General features: G+C 36.8%; 1 protein-coding gene across 1 annotated transcript; it reads right to left on the bottom strand.

The window, feature by feature from the left end:
* Positions 1-572: 572 nt before the first annotated feature.
* nisch (nischarin) lies at positions 573-19,470 on the bottom strand. The gene is made up of 21 exons (XM_084116510.1): positions 19,283-19,470; positions 18,664-18,747; positions 18,369-18,551; positions 16,910-16,958; positions 16,327-16,490; positions 15,017-15,112; positions 14,829-14,924; positions 13,466-13,618; positions 13,305-13,373; positions 13,031-13,216; positions 12,810-12,938; positions 12,575-12,688; positions 10,559-10,670; positions 9,282-9,394; positions 9,154-9,206; positions 6,353-7,669; positions 4,599-4,785; positions 3,833-3,983; positions 2,480-2,608; positions 1,869-2,030; positions 573-1,763 (listed from the first exon to the last, which is right to left on the bottom strand). Exons 1-21 carry the CDS (start codon positions 19,361-19,363, stop codon positions 1,135-1,137), a joined length of 4,257 nt encoding a protein of 1,418 aa, XP_083972636.1. The 5' UTR covers positions 19,364-19,470; the 3' UTR covers positions 573-1,134.
* Between the last annotated feature and the right edge of the window lie 560 nt (positions 19,471-20,030).

Below are 20,030 nucleotides of genomic sequence, written 5' to 3'. Positions count from 1 at the left end.
GTTTACGTGAATACCCCACACAACAGCATTTTTACATTATTGTGCGTCTATCTGACCATTCAAGTGCAATAAGACTTGAAAGAGGACTGAATCCAGGATCACATGCCATCTCAGAGGCGGCTTTCTGTGCGCGCTTCATGTGTGTGTCAGTCAGCGCGAGCAGCAACCGCTTTGAGTTCTTTTTCACAGCTTATTGCGCTTAAAAACACGAATAACTCTAAACATCAAGTACGTCCCACTCTTTATTTTCTCATTCATGGATTCTTGTTTCATCACTCTTACGTATGACATATAACTTTAAATAGTACTATTATATATGTATAATATATCAAATACACAGTATTAAAAAATATATAAATACAATTTTATACTGTATAAGAAAATATTATATTAATTTTTAAAAATTCTTCAAAGCCTGAATACATCTCCCCAGATGTTTTTGGAGATTTTTCCAGATTTCCGAACTTTCTGTTCGGTTTTTCTCTTTTTTTGAGCCATGTTGTCCATTTTAGCATTTCATTTTTGTGGATGAAATAAAATATTTGGATATTTAATCAATAATAAAAAGAAAAGACATTTACATTTACTCACATTTATTAAAAAAAATTAAAAGTGCATGATCAGTCTGAAATCCCATGGTCAATAATCTCATGAAGCTCAAAGAGCCCAGTAAACGTGCTAAGTGGTTTTCCGTTTGAATATCTGTACAAATAAATCTGCAGATTCACCTCGGGAATACTTTCTAAAAAAGGAATAACACTTTAAAATTGCATTTCTGTAAAAAACGAAAGACTATATACATCTTTTCGTTCATTAAGAGCCATCTATCGGAAAATCATTTTGTTGCCATGGAACAACAAATTAACTTGAAAAATCTAAATAACACTGTAGCACAAAACTGTATAACAGACATTTCACATTTTATGATGCATGGCCGATTGTACACAGCAGCAGATAAATATGCCTAAAAAGCAAAGCAAAGTTTGAAGCCTGAGATGATAAATATTACACTCGTGTGGACTCTACAATACAGCTTCCCAGGATGCATTGTGTCAAAACAGTTTAAAAAAAAGGTTCGTAAAAACAAATGTTCTTCATACTATGTTTAGGTAAATACTGCGCATTTTCCGAGCTTTATCCCGTCAGCTCCACCGGCAGCTCTCGGCTACACAGCGCCTCCCACTGACGAGCCAGGATCGATATCAACCGTTCTCTGCTGTCCGCCCCTGGTACGAAAATACACCACTGCACCTCGCCCTCGGCTCCTCCGACCCCCTGCGTCCGGTCGCCCTTCCCGTCGGCGTCTGCAAAATGGTCCATGGTAAGGTGGCACAAAAGATCCGGCCCGGGAATGTCGTCGAACACCAGCGTGAGGGCTTGCGGGTAAGTCTGGTAGCCCATTAGCACGCGGTCCAAGTCGCGAATCCGACGGGCGTCCGTGAGGCGGTACTTGTCTCTTTGCGGCGGCTCTTTCGCGAATTCGGGTAGCGGGTAACTGATGTGGTCTTCATCCAGGAGGAAGACGTCCGTGCTGGTGAGTATAAGAGTCTTGGGTTGTAGGATAGTCTGGTTCTGGCTGGTTTGGCCCGGAATGATGTGGACCTGGAACACCAGTACGTACAAAAGGATGTTGAAGGAGTGAGACTGCGCCTGCGGGGTCTTTCTTTCCGCAACGATGAAGGTGAGGTCTCCGATTTCTTCCTCATTTGGGAATACAAACTTCACCTTGCTGGAGTGGACCAGCTCGTAGTTCTCCATTTTACCTGATTTATGAGGGAATACAATATCATTGGTAAACATTCATTCAAAAGGATGAGCAATATATAGGATTTTTACGCGATATATTCTAGACATCCAAGCCATCAAACCTGTGCTTTTGTTTCCAAACTGCGAGTAGAAATCCAGCTCAGAAGGTTCAGGAGAGGGAACTTTCTCCAGCAGGGACAAAACCATCATCAGCTGCTGCAGGAAGCGATGCGTGCCGTAACCGTCACGGGTCAGACAGGAAATTATGTGATCAGCTGAGGGCCCTTTGAAGAAGGAAACATTACTCTTTAACTCTTTAAACTTACTTAACTGTTTTTACTCTTAGTTTCATCGCACTGTTAGTGGGGATGCTAAATATATCAAATAAATAGTGATGCTTGCAAAACTGTTGTACACACATTTTTAATCTTAACACACACATAAGGGCACTTGCACCTGTCTGCCGTATAAAAAATGACAAAAAAAACATAGAATGTGAGCTTCTTACCAAAGGCATTTTCCCTAGAGATAAACAGCAATGCTATATTAGCAGTTCCTTGTTGCACAAATGAAGCAAATGGAATGAAAACACAGCATGCACTTATATTTATTGGTACATCTTTTGATTACGCTGATTATTACAATTGGTGTCGGCTTGATAAATATGTCATCTAATCACGTGCGTTTGGACAGAAAATTGTACGAGTAGTGATCTCGGTCAAAACAAACTCACCGACGACTCGGAAGTACTGATCAAACAAGCCCACGTTGACGCTCTGCAGGTCCTTCAGTTTGAGGGTGAAGCAGAAGGAGATGAGGAAATCTGTGTCCTTATGCTCGGATGGTTGCCAGGTCCACATCACTGCAAGATCAATGTAATGAATCAATGTTAATGTTCTAGACTGATTACTAGAACAGAATACAAAAATATATATGTTAAGAACCGAACAGTCTGTGAAAATAAAATACAACAGAACAGAATGCTTTCATAAGATAGAATAGATCTCTGAAAAGATAATACAATATAATAAAAAACAAAATAAAAAACAATGCATCAGAAGAATAACTGAATAGAATAAAATATCACAGAATATCTACAGAACGGAATACATTAGAATTTAATAGAATTAAATAGCAGAGAATATATCTGAAGAATGGAATACAACAGAACTAAATGAAATATAATAACAGAATACATCTGAAGAACAGAATACAATAGAACTAATTAGAATAAAATAGAACTGAATAGAATAAAATTGCCGAGAATATACCTGAAGAACAGAATACAACACAACTGAAAAGAATAGAATATCTGATGAACAGAATAAAATAGAACTGAATAGAATAAAATAGACGAGAATATACCTGAAGAACAGAATAAAACAGAACCGAACAGAATAATATAGCCGAGAATATACCTAAAAAACTGAATAAAATATAACTGAATAGAATAAAATAGCCAAAAATATACCTGAAGAACAGAATAAAACAGAACCGAACAGAATAATATAGCCGAGAATATACCTAAAAACAGAATACAACACAACTAATTGGAATAGAATATCTGATGAACAGAATACAATTGAACGGAATAGAATAAAATAGCCAGTAATATACCCTGAAAAACAGAATACCCTGAAAAACAGAACACAACAGAACTGAATAGAATAAAATAACAGAATATCTGAAGAACAGAATACAATAGAACTGAACAGAATAAAATAGCCAAGAATATAACCTGAAGAACAGAATAGAATAAAAGAACAGAATATCTGAAGAACAGAAAACAATAGAACTGAACAGAATAGCACAGAAAAAAATCATTACATTAAAACAATATATCAGAACAACTATATCTGAAAACAGATTGGAATAAAAAGAACGAAGTCGCACAAAACAGAATGAAATGCATTTGCATAACAGAAAAAGAATAAAACTGAATAGAAAAGAACAATAGAACTGAATAAATCAGAAGAACAGAATATAATCAAACTGAATTTATCAGATTAACAACAGAACTGAATATACTTGAAGATGAGATTATAATAGAATTGTCATTGTAAATGTAAAGTAAGGTTTTGCTCACTTGATTGGTTGGTGAGCGAGGACGCCGTGTCGTCCAGGATGAAGTAAATGGCTTTGGTGGACAGCAGGACACAGGCTGTTGTCTCCACATCAGGAGATCTGTAGAAGAGCACCGACGTCCACAAGATGTGTTTCAGCTCTTCATTCTCCACCTGCATGCCATCAGCAAGATAAACACCCCTTTGTCTCATAATACAGCAGTTTATTTAGTGGCGTTTGCTTAGACAAGCATTACTGCTCAAACTTATGGTCTGGGTTTTGTTTCTTCCATTCAGTTTCTGCAAACGAACATGAATGATACCTTAAAAAATGCTAGTTTTCATTTGATTTTGAAGAAACACCTCAAATTAAGTGTAGGGCATAAATAATTCTAGTGAGGGTAGCTAATCATGTCGCAAAGTTCAAATGTTAGGCGTGTTTGTTTACGGTTTAAATTCAGTCTAGAATATCCTGTACAAACAGTGCACTGATTACATAGGACATTTGAGAATGAGTGGAAAATAGTTCAGATAGTCGCCTTTTGATAACAAGGGCAGCTGGCCAAATGTAACAGAGTCAAAGTAAATAAACAAATTCACCGGAGCCAAGAGCGCACACAGGAAGAGAGGGGTTGACAGAGAGTACAAAACGAGGAATATACAGTGAGAGGACGACAATAAACCCAAGGGATTGTGAAGGAAACTTCCATAGGGAAAATTCTACGACATAACCATCCAGGAAATTTCCTCATATTAGATCTGAATGTGTGAAATGAGCGAACGACTTGCCTCAGCAATATTGTCGTGGAAGAAGTGAACAAGCTGGTCCCCCTTGAGAGATGAGATGAGGAGTAATGAAGAGGAGAGTGAGAGGTGCGAGGGACATAGGTTGTCCTCCATCAGCTGCTGAATGAGAGATTTGGCTGGATACAGCAGAGACAGGGTCAGATGGGGCCTTGGAACTTCCTGAGGGACGCTGTGAAAAAAGCAGTGCAGTATATCTACTGTGAAAACAGCTAAGAAGAACCATTAAAGTTTTACTAATTAAAAAATGCTGCCTTAGGAAAAGTGAGTAGTCATTTAGCAGATGTGTTTTATCACCTCTTCTGCATTTCTGTTATCCATTAAAAAGCATTTCATCTGTAAAATTAGGATTATGGATATGATTGAGCTGGGATTACTTTTCTAGTCCAAAGAACATCCGTTTTAGAGTTACATAATTCTTTGTGAAAAAATTATGTTACTTGCACTTCTGGCATCCTTGCAATTTAGGCTTGGTCATGACATAAGTTGGTTAAAAAACAAGTTTATCACACTAACCTCATGCTCACCGCTATGGCTATGATTTCAAAACATTATGAATAATGCTATTTCCCAACCCATTTCACCTGTAAAGTTAGGATTAGGGTTAAGGATAGAGTTATTGTCCTTTCTTTTCTAGAAACTTATTTTTTTAAGAGTTACCAACATAATTCTTATGCTAACAGCTATGGATATAATACACAAATAAACAAATGAGCAATCACACAAATAAATACAACTGAACAAAGATACGATTTAAATAAACAGTGTTTTAAGATTTTCAAAAAGACGCGGAAGAGAACTCAGTTCAGTATCGCCCACTATTTAGTATGAGAGGCGGGTTTTTTTGTGCTCGTTTTGGATGTGTGCACAGTACAGAAAACAGTGCACAAGTCTTCTTGCGCTTTAATGTTTTAAAGTCATATTAAATGCACACAAAGGAATCGATAAGAGGAATCGCATTTTTAATTTTATAGCAAGTATCTGATTCCTGTAGCCTGACAAGCCAGAACCACATCAAGATGTCGGGTCTGGGAACACACCATTGGCATGGCTCAATCCGAGGGGCGGGATAAATGGTTGTCTTTCAAATTCCCTCTACACGCAATAGGATAGCGCTACAACCAACCAGAGCGTTTTCCCACCAGCGGAGCTAGTTGATAGATTAAACTTTTGCTGTATCCGGTCGGCAAAACTCCGAACACATTTTCCTTTTTTAAGAACGACATCAGTGCCGTTCTTTGTTCTATTCTCAAAGAAAAGCTTAACTCCAAGTCTTACAGAGTCCCGGCCAAAGCCGATTCGAAAGACCGCTGTTCGCCAGCAGCAGCAGCAGCTCTTCTTTGTTTTCAAGTAGCAGGGAATTCACGAGGAACCGTCACAACTCTGCCGTCGTTATGTTAAGCCCACCGAATCAATACACGATGTGATTGGCCTGACTAGAGTTTGGTTTTTCCAGCTCACAAGCCAATAGAGAGTTGCTAGACGACCTTGGCTGCAAATTACATTTGCTGCTGTGAGGGTGCGTCAAGATTTTTAGGCTATGATTCCTGATCTTAAGTAACCCTAGGAATATTCTTGCTGAAAGCGTCTTGCCAAAAGGCACAAATGTTGAAAACCTTTGCAGAGTTTGGGCCTACACCCTTTCAGTTACATTCCAGGCTACAGCTTAGGTCTGGGGCTAAAATGACATCCATGTTAACATAGCTTTAGAAATACTAGTAACAAATGAGCTCCTTTACCTGCTGGTAGGTATTCTTTTGGTGGTTGTAGCTGGAGCAGGATAACTGTGCACTCTCAAGTGTCCTTTCTTGGTGCGCTGCAGGGCGATGGTCTTAATTTCCCGCAGATTGGATCGAAGCTGCATGAACTCTCTCAGGAAGGTGAACTTGTCTTGTGGAAGGGCAAAAACAATAGTCAGATGCTCGTGACCCGCCATCAGTTCTACAACATGGTTATCATAGAAACGGCGAGAGTTTGAGACGGCCCTACACGAACAACAGCTCTGCTTTGGGTCAAGTAGCGTGAACGAGAGCGGGATACGGGTTACTTTGGAGCAGCTCCGCATCACACTCGCTTCCGAAGAGTCCCGGGACGACAGAGTGACAAAGTCTACCTTGAGAATGCAGAGGTGCCGAGAAGTAAGGAAGAGGATCATGGGATTGGAGGTTTGGTCCTGATCACTTTCAAACAGGCTGATTTGGGAAAAAAAGTCTGAGGGTACTGAGTTCTTTGGAAATTGTTGGTTGTTTGTGACATTTTTGTCGGAGGTAGATGGGTCTAGATTAAGGAAATGGATCAAGTGTCCACCTTTTACGCTGTCATTGCTTTCCTCAAAGTCCCAAGAGTTCAGAAACTGTCGGATGAACACCTGTGAGTTAGAGGAGTTCAAAACTTGCTCTTCAGTTTGGTCCACATGAGGACTAACGCAAGAATGCATCTCCTTCAGACTTTGGGCATCTGAGAAAAAGAACCATCTCGTATTGCTTGACTTCACCTTCAAAGAGACACAAACCTCTGGAATATCAAACTGAAAGGTCTCAATGTTGGTGTACGGCACAACCAAGTCTATCTCAAGGTTCTCCGCTAGTTCCTCCAGGTTACTCGCAGGTTCTTCTGACCGTATGTGTAAAACCACAAGCGAGCTGTCCATTGCCACCAAACAACATGGGCACTGACTCAAACCTTCTCCAACACTGATGTAAAGAGACCAAGCCACCATTTTTACATGATCATCTGCATATTCTCGGTTCACATCATCTGATCCCTTTTCCTGAACAGTAGATGAGGAGGAACAACCCATGATCTTGTTGGTATCATCTAGAGTCATCTCAAAGTACCCATCCCCAGAGTGAGGGCTGCCTTGGTCTGTGCCCTCCAGAGAAGTGGTTTTGCAAAGAATCGGGGTTGATTCTATTCTATTAGCCTGGCTGATGTGAGCAGAAAGTTGCTTGGTAAACTCCGGGTTGGTGGTAGTGTAGGACAGTAAAGTAGGAGGCACAAAGAGATTCAAAAGACTTGTGGTCCAAGGTTTCCACTCCTCTTCACAACAACAGGGGCTAAAGAGAAATTAAACAACTTGTTTTAGTTTTGGTTTAGTTTGGTTTTGAAATCTTCAGTGTTCAACCATAACCACTCAACCTTTAAGGATTTCAAAGCAGATCCTGGAACAACATTGCAATCAACCCATCTGATTTGAGGGACAAGTTTACAGTTCAAGTCAAGTTTAGGCTTACAACCAGGGTTAGGCGCTTCTACATCAGTATTATTCACCTATCATTTCCCTCTGATTTTAGGGATAACTTATGGGTAGGGTTAGGTTTAGGGGTAGGAATATGGTTAGGACAAAGTTTTCTGACTGGAATGTTGTTCCAGGATCAACAAAATATGACCCAGGAATGCGTCTAACTCTGCAAAATCTGGACCATGTAACAACCTGTACTTTACTTTTCGGGACTTCCATACATGCAGACATATCAGGTAACACTTTTACTCTTACACTCAATCAAAAGTAATAAGCCCAGAAACACACTCTAAGCAAGTGCACAAACAAAATACAAAAGTTTGGTAAAAGCATCGCCACCACTCAGTCTTTGTTTTACATAACACGTAACCATGTAACAGACCTTAAGAAGTCTATCAAGGGATAAAGTTATGTTAAAATTTATCCTCAAACTTTTGATCTGCAATGACAAAAGCTGACCTAAGCGGTGTACCAATTCAAAGGCTGCATGCTTCGAAGGACTCAGACTTCAAAGGCCAAGAAGGTCGGACTGAGCTTTGTTAAATGGGACAGTCTAGCCTACGGAGTACTGTTGTTGGCGTCTAGCAACTGTGGCAGCTGTCATTGATGAGTGACTAACGTTTGTACTAGACTTTTTTGAAAGTTGAAACTGTCTAAAAACAAAACAGGGCTAAAAAAACTGTCTAAATATTTTCACCACGGTCCATTTCTGTTTATAATAGAGTATAAACTATACATAATCGCATCTTAGTAAGATAAGTCAACATCTGACCCGCTTTAAAGGTTTTAGATTATTTAGGTTATTCGATATTTGACGATTCGATAAGTTGAAACCCACACGTTTAAAAGTGTAATTCGGCAATTTCTCTAATAAAAAAAAATCCTGCTTTCACCAGCTCGTAATGAATTCTGGGGTAGGCAAGGCCATGAAGGATCCATCTGATATTATCCTTAATTTCACGGGAAACAAAGGACACATTTGGAGGCCGCATTTGAAGGAGCCCTCGAATTGGGACAGCCTTTGGCGCGCCATGGTGATGCAATCAGCCTTTGAATGCGGCCTTTGAAGGATGCAGCCTCTGAATTGGGACGCAGCACCAAAAGGAAAAAAATGGACAGTAGCCTTTTGATATAGCGGCCCTTGTGGCAACAATGAGAATGCAATAACTACTTGCATTGCATAATGAATTGTACTCTGAAATATTTTTGGATGCAATTAAGCTTGAAATATAGCTTTGCGTTTGCGTAGAGTATGTTACGGGCATAGCAGAAACAAAACAGAAGTTTATAAGAACTGACCTGCTCTCAAAGGTGACCTCCGTAGAAAAACTGGAATCAACTTGAGTTTTAACCTGCAAAAAAGGATTTGTTTTTGCTGGCACCACAAAATTAATTAATTAATTAATTGAGCTGTAACACAAACCCACCTGTGGGATGACCTCACAGGCTGAGCTGTAAACATCATAGCATCTCTGGGTAAGTGTAGAATCCACAGGAGTTAATATCTCTTTGGTAATAAAAGCTTTTTCTATAGTTATATCTGAAAGGGAGATGGAAAGCAAAAAGTTATTCTTGTCACGTAAGTTTTATTCACACAGTAAACAAATTCGATGTGGTGATGATGAAAATGAATAGTGATGATTTGATTTGTTTGTTTGTTCAGTCAATATATGGTGTATCATCATTGGTTGATACGGTAATGATGCAAGTGTCATCAAACAAAATATTAAATAAAAAAATGTAATCACACACAAAAAAAGACTACAGTAGTCTTAGAAGTCAGTAGACTACTGTAGTCTTATTCTAGACTACAATTTTATTCCATATATACACACACACGTTTAAATCATATTTTAGAGAGTGCATAACACTGAATATTTAGAAGTCGTCGGCAGAAATGGAAAGTATCAAAATCACCCGAGGCTGTTGCTTAGTAACTAACACTCTAGAGACAAATATGGAGATCATATGCTTTATCAATCAGGCCCAATCGGTATTAGAGCAACAACTGCAAATTAACCACCACAAAATCAACGTTTAGGCTAGTTTGAAACTGCAAAGCAAAGAAAATGGATGCCCATTTTATTGATTTAAAGCAAAGTTATGAGAAAAATCTGGGAGGAATGCTGATGAAATTAGATTTTATTTTTTGCAGAAATTGGCACACCAAATCTCCAAAACATAATTATGACCGGCAGAGCTGTCTGCAAGTCAGGAGTAACTGAACAGAAATGTAAATTAAATAAGATTTAGATCACTTGTGCAAAGAAAACTGGGCAAAGAAAAAAAAATTAGATTCAGATTGATCATTTGCAATCATTACGTAATGAAGAAACCATGTAAATGCAGATTAATAACAAACAGCTGAAATATTAAAAAGTATAATAATGTTGTAGGAAATTTGTGATGCCAAAACAGAGAAATAATGTCTCATGATGTTCAACGTCAGTTTTACATAATGTCATGCAATCAGAGGGACGTTTTTTATTTTTAAAGGTGAAGTGTGTAATTTTTTCATGTCACTACTATCTCCTCTCACATCTTTATACGCATTTAAAACAAGTTTGGGCCGGGACTACTTGTTAATCTGACCAATGACAGATGGGAGTGTTTGAGAATTTAGTTTGAAATGACACACTTCACTTTTAACTCTATGTTTGTGTTTCCCCCCCTCGTCCCAGCAGCGCGATACATACATGATTACCTTGACTGGAGCAGGTGGAACGGGACAGAGAGGGGGAGGAAGAGGAGGGTGGCGCGAGAGAGGACGAGGAGGACTGTGGCCCGCCGGCGGCCTGCCCCGGGACGTCACTCACCTGACAACAATAACATCAGGCTTTGCTTTAGCGGAAAGCACAACCAAGACCAATGGAGGTCAATGTAAAGGGTGCGAGCAATCATAAACGTCTTAACGTTTTACAACATGTCCAAACCAGAACGACAAGCGATACATCGCATTCATGTTAATCTGAGTTTTTGAGTAGCTCCACCCACACAGAAATCTCACTGGTCCAAATCCTGCTCCATATCAAACATCAAATATCTTCTGATCTCGAAACATGAAGGCCTCAGAATAATACTGAGTTCATGTTATTTCGGAAATACCGTAATTACATTTTTTCAGGTTTAATTTTCTAAAAGCTCTTGATTTTTTTTGACGAAATATAAAAACAACCAAAACTGCAGCCGTTCAACAGAAAAAGATAGTCAGAGGGGACACATTTTACATGCTATTTTATTATAGACAAATTTCCCTGATGTACTTTCTAAGTTCTTAAATTTAAAGAAAACAAATGTAATATTTAAATAGTTTAAAACAATATTTAAATTATTACAATTATTTAAAATTATATTTAAATTGTTTAAATTAAATTATTTTAAACAAATAAAATAAATCCTGAGACACAGAACTGCCAATTCTTTACAAACTGAACAGCTCTAATGTAATTTTAATGTCATTAAAATTACGGTAATTCCGAGACATGAGCGCAACATAATATTACAATAGCATATGCAAAAGTAGATGCATTGACAACAACCACATTTATTTCATGTCTTTATAATATAGCAGGACTGCAGTCAAGTCTAGTGGAGATGATATCCAGTCACTATCAGAGTCTGGCCAGGCGGAGGCGCCACAACTCGTGTCATTCTCTTCACTGGATAATTTGTGTTATGCAATAGATGCTGACACAAAAATGCATCAATGCGAGCATATAAAGCCAGACACTGAATCATCTTTTTCTTGAATTCTCATGAATGGATATCAAGGTTTAGCCCGATTCACACCTAAAAAGATTGTTTGAGAATAATAATGTGTCACACTCAGTTGAAAGAAAGCCATCAGCACACGCCTTAAACAGTAATTACATCAGAAAACCCTTAATCTGGCAGATGAAACAGTGGTTTGCATAAGAGCCTATTACATAACCGTTTTATTTAGGAAAGCTTTTAGTTTTTTAAACATCTTTCAATGTTTTTATTATGTTTTGTAAAATGTTCCTAATGAACAACATCAAAACCATCTATTAATAATAAAGGCCAATAGTAATAATAATAATTGTATAATTATAATGAGGATAATAAAAATAACATTATTTATTATTATACTTAAAAAGTACTAAAAAAGGAATTTTCCTACTAAACAAAACTAAAGCAAAACAGTCTAATAATAAATATCAAAATAATAATAAGGTAAATAGTAATAAATTATAATGGTATAATTATTATTATTATTATTATTATAATGAAAAAAGTACTAAAAGGAATATTACTACTAAACAAAATCAAAACAGTCTAATAAATGTTAAAATAAAAATAAATAATAATGTAATATAATAAAATTAACAATAAATAATTATTATCATCATGAAATAGTATTAAAATTAATTTCCCTATTAAACAAAAGCAAAACAGTCTAATAATAAATGTTAAAATAATATTAATGTTAAATAATAATAATAATGTATAAGACAATGAGTAGAGCAAAACAGTCTAATAATACATGTTAATAATAATAATAATAATGTTAAATAAATATAAATGTTATAATAATAATAAATAATAATTATTATTATTATTATTATGATGATTATGAAATAGTGCTTTTCCTACTAAAAAGCAAAACATTTAAATAATAATTAACTTTAAAAGTAAATAATAATGTTGATAATAATAATCTGTTTAATTAATATTTGCATACAAAACAAGTATAAAATACCTTTTTGTCACTGTTTGCCATTCGGTCTTTGGCCACTTTGGCTTTCTGAATGGCTTTCAGCACCTCCACGGTGTCGAGCTCTTTCTCTGTGGTGGTCGTACCGTCCAAACACACCTGCGCGACAAACGTGAATTACATTTCTCTATCCTTTAAAAACAAATGTCCTGAAAACCACCTCATTAATGTAATATGACACTCTTCCTTCAAAGCGTAACAATGATGAGGAGCTCCATACCTCAGAGGCCCTGTCGCAGAACTGGGCCAGAACTTTAGTCCTGTAATCTGGGATGATGCACATGGGGTTTTCAGCTAGAGTCAGTTTCTCCAGACAGGGAAGAGTGCTGATGTGTTTAATTTCATCCAGCTATGCAAAACAAGAAAGAGAGAATTATATCGAGCAAATAATTGCGTCAACAAAATTAAATTTCACGAAAGTCAGTGCAAATAATAAACTACCTGAGCTAATTTATTCCTGTTTAAGTCCAAATTAACCAAGGAGTAAAGTTTACTGAGACCGGAGAGCGTCTCCAGCTGATTCCCAGCCAGATTCAAAGTCTTGACATTCCCGAGTTTAGTGTGAATGCACTCCAGGACGGTGAGTTTGTTGAAGGACAGATCCAGGTGAACCAGGTTGTACAAATGCTGCATTGAAAAATGTAGAAATAAATACATAGGCTTATTTAAACCACACTATCTTTGCATATTAAGACATTATTTTGAGACAACACACCTGGAGGTTTTCCACGAGAGACAACTCATTATGGCTGAGGTCAAGAAATTCCACTTCAGGAATCAGTTTCTACAACAACAATAAAGACCAGGAAAAGCACAACTTTTATAATCAACAAGGAAATAACTGGTATTTATTTCATATAAGGTAAGCCAGCTCACCACAGACTCATCGATGCAGCGTATGAAGTTTCGGCTCATGTCCAGAGTGGTGAGCATCTTCCACGTGGGAATGATCGCCGTCACGGGACAGTCCGTATCCACACCCTCAGGTTCCCAATGCGCAAATTCAGACGCTTCAGGAACTAAGATTTCCTGTCGGAGGAGGAGCGTACATTGTCATTCGCACAACTTTCAGTGGCAGTGAACAGGTTGAGAAGCTTGGTTGGTTTTGAGACATTTTTTGGTCTTTTAAAAAAGCAAAACAATTAAGTCAAAAACTAAAAACGTTGCAACCTTTAAACGTAGGGGTGGGCGATATGACCAAATTCTTTTTTTCATGATACGAGACATTTTATTTGATGATAACGATATATATCACGATATGTTATCTCATTTCTGTTATTAAAAATAAGGAAAAAAGAAGCAAATTACAAACATTAGGACAAATACAATATAAAAAATAAAAAAAATTTAAATTAAGTTTTTCAGGTACAATAGGTTAATGTAATTATACTGATACACATCCAGTTTACACCCTACAGTTTACTTTCACTTAAAGGGATAGTTCACCCAAAAATCTCACCCTGAACCCATCCTAGGTGTATATGACATTCTTCTTTCAGACAAATACAATCGGAGTTATTAAAGAATGTCCTGGCTCTTCCAAGCCTTATACTGGGAGTGAACAGATATTTTTTTGAAAGTCCATTAAAGCGCATCCAACCGTGATATGTCATACATCTAGGATGGCTTCAGGGTGAGTAAATCATGGGCTAATTTTCATTTTTGGGTGAACTATCCCTTCGTTTACATGAAAACTCCACACAATGGTCATTTTGACATAATTGCGTGTGTATTCGACCAATCAAGTGCAGTAAGATGTGAAAGAGAACTGAATTACCGATCGCATGCTGAGAGACGGGGGTTTCTGTGCATCAAGTTCTTTTTCACTGCTTATTGTGCTTTATAACACTTTTTAACATCGAGCACGTCCCAAGTTCACAATCGCCTTCTGAGAGAGGCAGCTTTCTGTGCACGCACCGCACAAAGTTCCTTTTCAGGATATACTGCGCTTAGAACTCTTTTTAACATCAAGCACGACCTGCTTTTTATATTCTCATTCATGCTTTTCATCGCTCTGAAGTGCCAGTAGTGCTATGTATTTGCATACCGCGATACACAATATAGCAAAATCTCTAACGATAGACATTTTATACCATGGAAGTGATATCGCCATACCGCCCAGCCCTATTTTATCGGACCCTAAAACCATCCATTTTTGTTATTAGAGAAGCTCTACTGCATTTTGAGATTCCAAAACCTAAGTTATAATCTAACGCAACGACAGAAGCATCTAAAGTACCGTCATACTGCTGGCTGAGAGGTGTATGCTGAGCGTGGCCAGCGTGGGCTTGAGGGAAGGCAGACCTTTTAACTGTCCGGCATCGCAATCACTGATCTGAAAATAAAATAGAAAAAAAAAAAGTGTTAGAAACATCATCCATCGCAGACTCTCGATTTAACACAAAACGCAAACTTGAGTGTCTTCACCTCGATCTGGAGCAGCGCCTTAAAGATGGACAGGTCAAACGGAAGGCTCTGCTCCTCAATGTTACTCGTCCCCACCGCTTTTTTCATTCCAGGGACCTGCGTTTGAAGATTTTATGTATAGCTTTTAGTTATTCTTGTAATGTGCAAAAACCAATACGGCGATTTGATATATTTATACAGTTAGATGATTTAACGTAACATTTCTTTACTTGAAACAAAATGACATGCCCAAGTGTGCGCACACCTCCTGAAAAGTGAAGCCAAACCCTTTCGATCGCCCTCTGGTGGCTGGCTGCAGTACAGGTCATAAGCCTGTTCATTTTCCTCTCCATGTGTTCAAATGGGACACGAGCCACACTAAAAAAATCCCATTACACTTCAAATCATTTTTTTCTCTCATTTTAGGTAGTTCTTATCACACTGGCGTATGTTCAAGTGTTTGTTTTTCCAATAAGTTTGGTTTTAGTTAGTTATTTGAAGCTATAAAAATGCAGTGTGGGCGGACCTTAATAGTGCAGGGCTCTGAATGACATAATCGGCAATGACCATTTCTGGGATATTTTGGCTTCATTTTTCTAGAGTGGAAGGAAGCAGAGATGGTCTGTTTTTATAGTCTATGGTCATGCATGATTAGGACACGCTGTTAGTGAAGATTCAGCACACACAGGCCTCAAAATAATATGGAATTCCTGCTATTTCAGAAACACTGTAAAATTTAAATTTTTGTCTAATAAAATAAATAAAATCTCTTTTCCTCACTTTTCCTAATTGAAAGTGATAAAATAACCCAAACTGCAGTGGTGCAACAGTTCAATCAAGTCAGAAATTTATATATTATTATTCATATTATTTTATCATTTTAAATCATATATATATATTAAAAAAATAAATAAATAAATAAGTCAACAAAGCACTGAAACGTTATAATGTACGTAAAATACATGTTCATAAAAAGATGGATAATTTTAATATTTAAACCTGTTACAATCAAAGAGTAAACAAAAAATATGGACAATAATTTAAGTATAAGCATAAACACAATAATTATCTGTATTGGAGATTTAATAACATTTTTAAATAATAATAATAATAATAATAATAAAAGAAGTACACTATATATTATACAAACACGCATGCACACACACACACATATTTTATATATATGCTGCGCATGTATAAAATGTAATCAATAATAATAATAAATGTGTGTATACTGTATATAAAATTTATATAATAAATTTATCAGCGAATCCATACTGACATATCGGGTACCAAGGAATCATACTTTCAGTAAAGTGACAGACTCAGACCTTGAGGTACTTGAGGCGGCAGGTGAAGTCCAGGATGTGCCCGAGGTCGGCCTTGGCGTCTCCGTTGGCACAGGTGGGCTTGGCGAGTTTCAGCTGCTGCGTGACGGCGTACAGCTGGAGGGGTCTGAGAAAAAACACCTGGCCCGCTGCCAACAACTGCTCACCTGGGAGAAGAGACACAACCACCATATTTCATAGAGAATACTGGAATGCATACATGATGATAAAACTGATCATATTATGTGTAAATAAATATTTTAAAATGGGATTTGTTGAACATGCAAAAATATTTTAGTCATTTATCAGCTACTATGCGCCAATATAGTCTCTTTTTTTTGCATTTCTTCATCATCGGTAGAAAATATGTAATATGATAATAAGGTTTTATCTTTTCCAATTAAAAAGCCTTTTTTTCTATACCAGGTTGCAAGACTATAGATGTCGAATGCAAAAGTCTAATTCGGAGCTTTATTATAAAATTACAGATTTTAAATACTGCCAGTTATATCAGTTATCAGTCAATACATTTAATTCTGTACATTTCAAGCATGTAATAACTGGCTATTGAAATAAAGTAACAGACCGTTATGAAAGAGCTCTTCAGCCAGGGCAGCAGCGATTCCATTGATTTCCTGAAAATAAGGAAGTTTTTGTCAAAACTGGAAATCTAATGTCACGTCATTGAGCTTTAATGACTGGCATATGCTTCTCCAACTCATTTCCTGAAAGATCTCGCCGGAGGAATGCAGAAACCACTTCAATTTCCTCCTTACAGCTTTTTTTTTTTTCTTCTAAATATTCTGAGAAAATGCCTTGAAACACTTTTGTGTGCACAAATAAGGGTTATTATAGTTAACTAAAAAAAAAAAAAAAAAAAAAATACATTACATTAAATAAAATGAACGGTATCTGAAATTAAAATAAAAAAAACCTTTAACTTACTTTATTTCAGCTATTTGCCAAGGCAACATTTTTAATTTTTATTTAGTTTGATATTCTAAATTGATATACTAAAACAACATAATATAAAACTGAAATAAAAATTATATAAAAGGCTAATAAAAATGACAAAACAACACAAGATTACTAAAACTTCAACTAAAATTAAAAGGAAAACAGAAAATATAAAAATAAAACCTATTTTAAAAAATATTAATAACTATAATATTATCTGAACTCAACAGTATGGAAGCTTGTTTCCGTCACAGAATCAAATTTTTGCAGGATATAAACTGGCAATTCTGAAAAAAGTCAGAATTGTGAGATAATTCTGACTTTTTTCTCGCAATTGCGAGTTTATATGGTGCAATTATGGCTTTTTTTCTCAGAATTGTTAGATATAAAGACACAATTATAAGAAAAAAAGTCATAATTGTGAGATAAGCTGCAATTAGCCTACCCTTTTAATAATCTGTTTATATCTCACAATTCTGAGACAAAAGTAAAAATAATGAGATATAAACTCAGAACTGCAAGATATTTCAGAACTGCCAGTTTATATCCCGCAATTCTGACTTTTTTCTCTCAGAATTGTGAGATATCAACAAAAAAACTAAATTGTGAGATATAAACTTTTTTTATTTTTTCATTCCATAAAGGAAAACAAGCTTCCATAGAACGATGCTAAAATAACTCAGGCACAAATCCAACAAAAGTGCCAATCGAGAACAAATGCATTTCTCCTGTGCAAAACAACTCAGTCCGGTCATATGCCTCTCCCAGACAAAAGCCGCTCAGAGATCAATATCAATACCACTACTGTCAGCGGGAAAACATCGCTTAAGGCCAGATAACAGGCCCTGCTGTTCTGAGAACCATTTACGGCTGAGATGAGAGAATGCAGAGACTGATCTTTACTGGATGTGAAGGCAACAGAGCAAGAGTTGCATGCAATTGTTTCGGATGGATTACACACAAACTCCAGTTAATATGTAACTGGCATGTGACAGATATGAAGCACAGGAATCTTCTGTTTACAGTCTTGTAATTACATGAGCGCAATCTCTCGCTTCTTATCAAACACAAAGCACATAAAAACTTACATATAAGTGAAAATGCAAGAAGTTAGACAGGACTTTGGGAGTTGCCGCAGGGAATCTGCTGAGGAGTGTTTGGAGATAAACTTCCAGCTCCTTTTGTCGCTTCTCAACGAGGCTTTTGGAGTTTTTGCCGATTATCTTCTTGGGCGGCAGCAGATGTTTATCGATCTTCTTCTCCACAGTGAGCTGAGGTCAACAACATTTAATCAGTTTTATCAGTCACTCCTGTGAACTATGAGCACAATGTCAATATCTGAGGTCTGATCTATGGTTTTAGGAACGTGCCTGCGGAACTCACTTTTTCGTGCAAATCGTGAAAGTCGCTGTAACGATGTTTGACAGTCCAACTGTGATCTCCAACATTCACCTCTATAATGTAAACCTGAGGGGGTTTAGAAAATACATTTGTATTTGTTTTACATAAAATGAAATTGTTAATTAATATTGCTCATTAATGCGTTTTAAACACTGCAAACCAACCAACGCCTCTCCAGTTTGTCAAAGACTCATAATAACTCATATTGTATTTTATGCAAATGAGCATGCAAATCCTTAAAGTGGCCTTTGACACTGTACGAACCGCTATTTTTATTAATTATCAACATTCCTATTAACAATTAAACACAGGATTCCACTAAACACTGATCAATTACTCCTTTAGTCCTATAATGACATCTTATGCAAATCATTAAATGTTAATTATAAATAACATCCGCTCTTACGCAACACACATTGTTTTCTTAAACGCCTGTTGTATTTTATACGTTACACAAATCCTACTTTAATCTAATCTAAATATACTTATATCCAACAAAACTAACAATATAAATCATTTTCACTTATTTCATTCGCAAATCGTCATCATAAACATGAATATGCACTGAACAGCCGACCCAAATAAAACCCGTCAGACTGACCGTGTAATTGTCCACCAGCTCGGATCCCACGATGCGGACGCGTTTCTCCGGGCTTTGCTCTGACAGATGCGGCGCGTCCATCTTCACTTCAGCCCCAGTTTGAGCGCGGCGCGATGAAAAATGCAAGCCTAGCTGTCATGTAGCGCCTCCATCTTTGTTGTGGTTTAACCGAAACAAAGCTCCTCCTACTCGTATTTCTCACAGGCCGCGGCGCTCACACACAGAGAGAGCTTTATCGCCCCCTATCGCATGAGGCTGTTACTACTAAAATGATGCATTACATCGTCAGCAGAACTCAAATAAATATCAATATGATTTCAGTGATCTTTAGGGTGAATTCAGTGAGATTCCCCTATTTACTTTACGATGTACCCACTAACATATAAAGTAATGGGCTTATATTTAATACATATAATGAACAATTCATTTATGTTTCTTTGTATCTTATTTTATATCAGCGTAAAGTAATATTATGATAGATATTAATATCAAACACTGTACATAAAACATACGGTGATGAGTTGTGTTTCAATAACAATCCCAAAAACCCTGCAATTTCATTATGAACCCCTAGGGGTTTCAGAGACAAGGAATAGGTTGTCAGTGACTTGTCACCAATAATACATAAAAAAAATACATACAATCTAAATAAATAATCATAAAGAACTCCTATAGTATGAATTGTAAGAACTCTGTTACAATTCTGTTAATCGAATAATTTGATTGATTCTTCATATTTATGTATATA

This window comes from Abramis brama, assembly GCF_963993115.1.
Source record: "Abramis brama genome assembly, chromosome: 6".
In the NCBI taxonomy this organism is placed as follows: domain Eukaryota; kingdom Metazoa; phylum Chordata; class Actinopteri; order Cypriniformes; family Leuciscidae; genus Abramis; species Abramis brama.
Note: the sequence above shows the minus strand (reverse complement) of the source record. Positions and strands in the feature narration are given on the sequence as shown.